The sequence below is a fragment of the Oncorhynchus mykiss genome, chromosome 19, assembly GCF_057628025.1.
Source record: "Oncorhynchus mykiss isolate SJ-2025 chromosome 19, ASM5762802v1, whole genome shotgun sequence".
In the NCBI taxonomy this organism is placed as follows: domain Eukaryota; kingdom Metazoa; phylum Chordata; class Actinopteri; order Salmoniformes; family Salmonidae; genus Oncorhynchus; species Oncorhynchus mykiss.
Window position 1 is genome coordinate 19,435,079 of NC_143040.1, and position 9,922 is coordinate 19,445,000.

The following is a 9,922-nucleotide window of genomic DNA, read 5'->3' on the forward strand; positions in this document are numbered from 1 at the left end:
GGAGAGGGGAGAAAAAAAAAAGAAAAATAGAAGGAAGTGGAGAGGAATACGCATGAGGGAGAGAAAGAGAACAGAGGTGTTGAGAGAGGACTGACCTGGATATTACCATGGGAGGACACAAATGCTTTGGTGCCAAAATAGAGAGCTTTGAGTCTCAATGTAAGAGATATAAACATTTCACAGTACAATGGGTTTACCCATATCATTACATGGCAGGGACCTGGGTCACCTTTGACCTCTCTACTGATTCATTCCTATTGGCTGATTTAAGGCACTAACTGTAACCATGTTGACCCAGTCACTACCCTTTCACTGCAATCTCCAGATCAACATGGGTGAATTATATACTCAGATGTGTGAGATCACTGAGTAGAGTTTTAAAATACTTGCACGCCTTGTCAGTACATAGGTCAAGTTAAGGTTTGTGGAGCTCATTTGAATTCAATCTCTACTTGCACTATCCTATATAGAGAAACATCAACTATGTTCTAATTATTTTTTATGATAAAATTGGCTGTGAATGTGTATTGTGCTGTCAATAAACATCACTTCTAACCCGGAACACACACACACCAAATACCCCCCCCCCCAACCCACAGCCCATTACCTTACCTGATAGCTTCATCAGCAGCTCCGACGCCACCTTGAAGTTGATGTCCTGGCTGAGGAGACTGTTCTTGTTTCCCATGGGGCTTCCCTCCCGTCCCTTTAGTGTCCCCCTGTGGCCCCCACTGTCTGCTGTAACCTCTGCTGGCCCTGTGGCCCCCAGTGCCGCGCCCTGCTCCTGGTAGAAGGAGGAGTAGCTGGGCTGGCTCCGGGGGCTCCTCCGCACCTCTTCTTCCTCTGCCCGGGGTTCCTGCTTCAAATGGAAGGACTGTGGAGCCTTCAGGGCTTCCTTCTGGTTGGCCGCTATACAGAGAGAGAGGAGGGGGGAGGGTTAGAGAGACAGGGGGAGGGTTAGAGAAAGGGGGGGGGTTAGAGGATAGCGAGAAGGTTTGAGAGGAGGAAAAGGTGAGGAGAGGGGGAAGAGGACAAATGAAAGAGGAGAGAAAGGAAGAGATGGGAGGGAAAAGGGAGAGAGAGTAGAGCCAGATTGGTGAGAGAGGTGAGGGTCAAGAGGAATGAGAGGGACGACAAGGACAGAGAGAGGGTAGACAGAGGGTTGAGGAGGGTTGTGTGTGAGAGATCCTCAACTATTTGTGGAACGATACAGTGTGGACTTTGGCAGAAGAGCAGGGTTCAACAGGGGTTTTCTCCATGTGACAGTTGATCACATAAACCCAACAATAACATAACGCTGGTCACATGGCACAACACGTGGCCGTGTGTCTGCATTCTACTGTCTTCTTAGTGTGTACCTCAAACCACACAAAGTCACACACACACTGACCATTAACATGTGAGAGAGAGGGAGATTGAGGATGAGTAGGTTTTGTAAGCGGTCTGTTATTTAGAGAGAGAACTAAAAGTCCCTGGTCTGGACCATCAGTGAATCCTAGGATCCTGGAGCACAGTGGGCTAGCACAGATGGTAGGACCTAATGACTGACTCTCTCACTCTATCCAGGTCTGCAGGGCATCTCTAACCAAATCCACTCCTCTTCTCTTTCTCTCCATCTTTATTTCACACACACACACACACACACACACACACACACACACACACACCAAAAAGGCATTGAGTTGAGTTAGGCTTGTTAATACACAGATAATAATGAAACTAAATATTATCTGCAGAGTGTAGATACACTTAGGTGTGTGTGTGAAATATATATGTGTGTTTGTAGGGAAACTGGGTCACATCTAATCCCGCCTTAGATTAATAATTAATAATTAGACATGGAGCAACTTCTGATCGCCGCCAAGAAAACCCAGAGACCACGGTGCCTCAACGCTTTGTGGTGATGGTTCTCTTACTCTCTGTCTCTCACTGCTCTCTCTCTCACACACACTTGGGTCTGTTATCACTCTTGGGTCGACGGCTGTCCCGTTTCCTCCAGCCCCACTATAGATCCGCTCCCCTGCTCACCCCCCCTCACCTGCTCCTCACTCTCCCTCTCCCGTCACACCTAACATCTCTGGACGACACAGGCCTGCCGCGGGGCCACCCCTCCTGCCCGTGTCATAAATCTGCGGCAGCTCCGGCCATCTGATTAATGATGATGCACGCCGGAGGGACAGAGGGGGACAGAGAGCTCAGGTAAGGGAGGACAGAAGCCATACTGGCAGAACCTCCCAGTGGGTGGACCTAAACTGCCCATGCTGTGCCACTGGGCTGTGCTGGTGGAGGCTGGTAGGGGGGGCGTGAGGCCTAGTGGGAGGCCTGCGAATGGGGGACAGTGACTTTCACGTCAAGGGGTTAGGGGTTGCGGCAGCACCACCAGCTGGAAATGTCACACAGTCAGATGTCAGCGGGCAGGCTCGATGGTGGAGTGTGTGTGAGTCGGATGTCAGTGGGCAGGCTAAGTATAACCTGGTCAGCACCTGGAAGGACGTCCTCTAATTAGGAGTGTGTTCAGGCCGTGTTGGATCAGACAGGGACAGCACGCTTCACTGTGGCCCTGGCAAGGCCTACACACACACAAACTCTATTACTGACGACTTGCGCGCGCGCGCGCGCACACACACACCCCTCCAACGGTACTCCACCGGAACAAAAACAACCCTCAAGACGCAGTGGACACGGTGCTTACAAACACGAAGTCACTCCACTACAATGACCTTTTTGGGCCCTATAAATAGCATCGTATTTAAACTCTCCCAATCTGAGTTACGGAAATCACTCAATTATTTAGTACCCTAATGTGACGTTTTTTTATTTCTCCAGTCGGAACTCAAGTAACACAAAAAACACAAGTGTACCATATCTATTCCACTTACCAGATGCTTTTCCCCTGCAGGAATCTAACCAATGACGCTGACACTGCCGCCTCTACAACGACCACTACTGCCGCCTCTACAACAACCCCTACTGCCGCCTCTACAACAACCACTACTGCCGCCTCTACAACAACCACTACTGCCGCCTCTACAACAACCACTACTGCCGCCTCTACAACAACCACTACTGCCGCCTCTACAACAACCACTACTGCCGCCTCTACAACAACCACTACTGCCGCCTCTACAACAACCACTACTGCCGCCTCTACAACAACCACTACTGCCGCCTCTACAACAACCACTACTGCCGCCTCTACAACAACCACTACTGCCGCCTCTACAACAACCACTACTGCCGCCTCAACAACAACCACTACTGCCGCCTCAACAACAACCACTACTGCCGCCTCAACAACAACCACTACTGCCGCCTCTACAACAACCACTACTGCCGCCTCTACAACAACCACTACTGCCGCCTCTACAACAACCACTACTGCCGCCTCTACAACAACCACTACTGCCGCCTCTACAACAACCACTACTGCCGCCTCTACAACAACCACTACTGCCGCCTCTACAACAACCACTACTGCCGCCTCTACAACAACCACTACTGCCGCCTCTACAACAACCACTACTGCCGCCTCTACAACAACCACTACTGCCGCCTCTACAACAACCACTACTGCCGCCTCTACAACAACCACTACTGCCGCCTCTACAACAACCACTACTGCCGCCTCTACAACGACCACTACTGCCGCCTCTACAACGACCACTACTGCCGCCTCTACAACGACCACTACTGCCGCCTCTACAACGACCACTACTGCCGCCTCTACAACGACCACTACTGCCGCCTCTACAACGACTACTGCTGCCGCCGCTACGACTACAGCTGCCGCTACGACTACTGCTGCCGCTACGACTACTGCTGCCACTACTACGACTGCTGCTACTACTACAACTGCTGCTACTACTACAACTGCTGCTACTACTACAACTGCTGCTACTACTACAACTGCTGCTACTACTACTACAACTGCTGCTACTACTACTACTACAACTACTGCTACTACTACAACTGCTGCTACTACTACAACTGCTGCTACTACTACTACAACTGCTGCCGCTACGACTACTGCTGCCGCTAATACGACTACTGCTGCTGCTAATACGACTACTGCTGCCGCTACGACTACTGCTGCTGCCGCTACGACTGCTGCTGCTGCCGCTACGACTGCTGCTGCTGCTGCGACTACTGCTGCTGCCGCTACGACTACTGCTGCCGCTACGACTACTGCTGCTGCCGCTACGACTACTGCTGCTGCTAATACGACTACTGCTGCCGCTACGACTACAGCTGCCGCTACGACTACAGCTGCTGCCGCTACGACTACTGCTGCTGCTAATACGACTACTGCTGCCGCTACGACTACAGCTGCTGCCGCTACGACTACTGCTGCTGCTAATACGACTACTGCTGCCGCTACGACTACTGCTGCCGCTACGACTACTGCTGCTGCCGCTACGACTACTGCTGCTGCTAATACGACTACTGCTGCTGCTACGACTACTGGTGCCGCTACGACTACTGCTGCTACGACTACTGGTGCTGCTACGACTACTGGTGCCGCTACGACTACTGCTGCTGCTAATACGACTACTGCTGCCGCTACGACTACTGGTGCCGCTACGACTACTGGTGCCGCTACGACTACTGGTGCCGCTACGACGACTGCTGCCACTACTACGACTGCTGCTACTACTACGACTGCTGCTACTACTACAACTGCTGCTACTACTACTGCCACTACGACTACTGGTGCCGCTACGACTACTGGTGCCGCTACGACTACTGGTGCCGCTACGACAACTGCTGCTACTACAATGACTACTACTGCTGCCACAATGACTACGACAACTGCTGCCACTACAACAACTGCTGCCGCTACTACGACTGCTGCTACTACGACGACTGCTGCTACTACTACGACTGCTGCTACTACTACGACTGCTGCTACTACTACAACTGCTGCTACTACTACTGCCACTACGACTACTGCTGCCACTATGAGTACTGCTGCTACGACTATGTCTACTGCTGCTACGACTATGACTACTGCTGCTACGACTATGACTACTGCTGCTACGACTATGACTACTGCTGCTACGACTATGACTACTGCTGCTACTACTGCTGCTGCTACTACGACTACTGCTGCTGCTACTACAACAACTGCTACTACTCCTGCTGCTACTACTACTGCTGCTACTACAACTACTATGACTACTACAACTGCTGCAACTACTACTACAACAACTGCAACTACTAGTACTACTACAACTACTGCTGCTACTACTACAACTGCTGCAACTACTACTACTACTACAACTGCTACTACTACTACTACTACAACTGCTGCAACTACTACAACAACTGCTGCAACTATTACTACTACTACTACTACTACTACTACGACGACTGCTGCTACTACTACGACTGCTGCTACTACTACAACTGCTGCTACTACTACAACTGCTGCTACTACTACTGCCACTACGACTACTGCTGCCACTATGACTACTGCTGCTACGACTAGGTCTACTGCTGCTACGACTATGACTACTGCTGCTACGACTATGACTACTGCTGCTACGACTATGACTACTGCTGCGACGACTATGACAACTGCTGCTACGACTAGGACTACTGCTGCTACTACTGCTGCTGCTACTACGACTACTGCTACTACAACAACTGCTACTACTCCTGCTGCTACTACTACTGCTGCTACTACAACTACTACGACTACTACTACAACAACTGCAACTACTAGTACTACTACAACTACTGCTGCTGCTACTACTACTACTACAACTGCTGCAACTACTACTACTACTACTACTACAACTGCTACTACTACTACTACTACAACAACTGCTGCAACTACTACAACAACTGCTGCAACTATTACTACTACTACTACTACTACAACTGCTGCAACTACTACTACAACTGCTGCCGCTACGACTACAGCTGCTGCCGCTACGACTACTGCTGCCGCTACGACTACTGCTGCCACTACTACGACTGCTGCTACTACTACAACTGCTGCTACTACTACAACTGCTGCTACTACTACAACTGCTGCTACTACTACAACTGCTGCTACTACTACTACAACTGCTGCTACTACTACTACAACTACTGCTACTACTACAACTGCTGCTACTACTACAACTGCTGCCGCTACGACTACTGCTGCCGCTACGACTACTGCTGCCGCTAATACGACTACTGCTGCTGCTAATACGACTACTGCTGCCGCTACGACTGCTGCTGCTGCCGCTACGACTGCTGCTGCGACTACTGCTGCTGCCGCTACGACTACTGCTGCCGCTACGACTACTGCTGCTGCCGCTACGACTACTGCTGCTGCCGCTACGACTACTGCTGCCGCTACGACTACAGCTGCCGCTACGACTACAGCTGCTGCCGCTACGACTACTGCTGCTGCCAATACGACTACTGCTGCCGCTACGACTACAGCTGCTGCCGCTACGACTACTGCTGCTGCTAATACGACTACTGCTGCCGCTACGACTACTGGTGCCGCTACGACTACTGCTGCCGCTACGACTACTGCTGCTGCTAATACGACTACTGCTGCTGCTACGACTACTGGTGCCGCTACGACTACTGCTGCTACGACTACTGGTGCTGCTACGACTACTGGTGCCGCTACGACTACTGCTGCTGCTAATACGACTACTGCTGCCGCTACGACTACTGGTGCCGCTACGACTACTGGTGCCGCTACGACTACTGGTGCCGCTACGACGACTGCTGCTACTACTACGACTGCTGCTACTACTACAACTGCTGCTACTACTACTGCCACTACGACTACTGGTGCCGCTACGACTACTGGTGCCGCTACGACTACTGGTGCCGCTACGACAACTGCTGCTACTACAATGACTACTACTGCTGCCACAATGACTACGACAACTGCTGCCACTACAACAACTGCTGCCGCTACTACGACTGCTGCTACTACGACGACTGCTGCTACTACTACGACTGCTGCTACTACTACGACTGCTGCTACTACTACGACTGCTGCTACTACTACTGCCACTACGACTACTGCTGCCACTATGAGTACTGCTGCTACGACTATGTCTACTGCTGCTACGACTATGACTACTGCTGCTACGACTATGACTACTGCTGCTACGACTATGACTACTGCTGCTACTACTGCTGCTGCTACTACGACTACTGCTGCTGCTACTACAACAACTGCTACTACTCCTGCTGCTACTACTACTGCTGCTACTACAACTACTACGACTACTACAACTGCTGCAACTACTACTACAACAACTGCAACTACTAGTACTACTACAACTACTGCTGCTACTACTACAACTGCTGCAACTACTACTACTACTACAACTGCTACTACTACTACTACTACAACTGCTGCAACTACTACAACAACTGCTGCAACTATTACTACTACTACTACTACTACTACTACGACGACTGCTGCTACTACTACGACTGCTGCTACTACTACAACTGCTGCTACTACTACAACTGCTGCTACTACTACTGCCACTACGACTACTGCTGCCACTATGACTACTGCTGCTACGACTAGGTCTACTGCTGCTACGACTATGACTACTGCTGCTACGACTATGACTACTGCTGCTACGACTATGACTACTGCTGCGACGACTATGACAACTGCTGCTACGACTATGACAACTGCTGCTACGACTAGGACTACTGCTGCTACTACTGCTGCTGCTACTACGACTACTGCTACTACAACAACTGCTACTACTCCTGCTGCTACTACTACTGCTGCTACTACAACTACTACGACTACTACTACAACAACTGCAACTACTAGTACTACTACAACTACTGCTGCTGCTACTACTACTACAACTGCTGCAACTACTACTACTACTACTACTACTACAACTGCTACTACTACTACTACAACAACTGCTGCAACTACTACAACAACTGCTGCAACTATTACTACTACTACTACTACTACAACTGCTGCAACTACTACTACAACTGCTGCCGCTACGACTACAGCTGCTGCCGCTACGACTACTGCTGCCGCTACGACTACTGCTGCCACTACTACAACTGCTGCTACTACTACAACTGCTGCTACTACTACAACTGCTGCTACTACTACTACAACTGCTGCTACTACTACTACAACTACTGCTACTACTACAACTGCTGCTACTACTACAACTGCTGCTACTACTACTACAACTGCTGCCGCTACGACTACTGCTGCCGCTAATACGACTACTGCTGCTGCTAATACGACTACTGCTGCCGCTACGACTGCTGCTGCTGCCGCTACGACTGCTGCTGCGACTACTGCTGCTGCCGCTACGACTACTGCTGCCGCTACGACTACTGCTGCTGCCGCTACGACTACTGCTGCTGCAAATACGACTACTGCTGCCGCTACGACTACAGCTGCCGCTACGACTACAGCTGCTGCCGCTACGACTACTGCTGCTGCTAATACGACTACTGCTGCCGCTACGACTACAGCTGCTGCCGCTACGACTACTGCTGCTGCTAATACGACTACTGCTGCCGCTACGACTACTGGTGCCGCTACGACTACTGGTGCCGCTATGACTACTGCTGCTGCCGCTACGACTACTGCTGCTGCTAATACGACTACTGCTGCTGCTACGACTACTGGTGCCGCTACGACTACTGCTGCTACGACTACTGGTGCCGCTACGACTACTGGTGCCGCTACGACTACTGCTGCTGCTAATACGACTACTGCTGCCGCTACGACTACTGGTGCCGCTACGACTACTGGTGCCGCTACGACTACTGGTGCCGCTACGACTACTGCTGCTGCTAATACGACTACTGCTGCCGCTACGACTACTGGTGCCGCTACGACTACTGGTGCCGCTACGACTACTGGTGCCGCTACGACGACTGCTGCTACTACTACGACTGCTGCTACTACTACAACTGCTGCTACTACTACTGCCACTACGACTACTGGTGCCGCTACGACTACTGGTGCCGCTACGACTACTGGTGCCGCTACGACAACTGCTGCTACTACAATGACTACTACTGCTGCCACAATGACTACGACAACTGCTGCCACTACAACAACTGCTGCCGCTACTACGACTGCTGCTACTACGACGACTGCTGCTACTACTACGACTGCTGCTACTACTACGACTGCTGCTACTACTACGACTGCTGCTACTACTACTACTGCCACTACGACTACTGCTGCCACTATGAGTACTGCTGCTACGACTATGTCTACTGCTGCTACGACTATGACTACTGCTGCTACGACTATGACTACTGCTGCTACGACTATGACTACTGCTGCTACTACTGCTGCTGCTACTACGACTACTGCTGCTGCTACTACAACAACTGCTACTACTCCTGCTGCTACTACTACTGCTGCTACTACAACTACTACGACTACTACAACTGCTGCAACTACTACTACAACAACTGCAACTACTAGTACTACTACAACTACTGCTGCTACTACTACAACTGCTGCAACTACTACTACTACTACAACTGCTACTACTACTACTACTACAACTGCTGCAACTACTACAACAACTGCTGCAACTATTACTACTACTACTACTACTACTACTACGACGACTGCTGCTACTACTACGACTGCTGCTACTACTACAACTGCTGCTACTACTACAACTGCTGCTACTACTACTGCCACTACGACTACTGCTGCCACTATGACTACTGCTGCTACGACTAGGTCTACTGCTGCTACGACTATGACTACTGCTGCTACGACTATGACTACTGCTGCTACGACTATGACTACTGCTGCGACGACTATGACAACTGCTGCTACGACTATGACAACTGCTGCTACGACTAGGACTACTGCTGCTACTACTGCTGCTGCTACTACGACTACTGCTACTACAACAACTGCTACTACTCC

General features: G+C 50.7%; 1 protein-coding gene across 4 annotated transcripts in view; it reads right to left on the minus strand.

Moving 5' to 3' along the window:
* Window positions 1-9,922, minus strand: part of LOC110497368 (zinc finger protein 827) — a 98,242-nt gene that overhangs the window by 36,817 nt on the left and 51,503 nt on the right. For all 4 annotated transcript variants that reach the window (XM_036954282.2, XM_036954283.2, XM_036954285.2 and 1 more), the window contains exon 5: window positions 613-909. In XM_036954282.2, coding sequence (XP_036810177.2) covers window positions 613-909 — 297 coding nt within the window. The remainder of the gene's footprint in view (window positions 1-612; window positions 910-9,922) is intronic.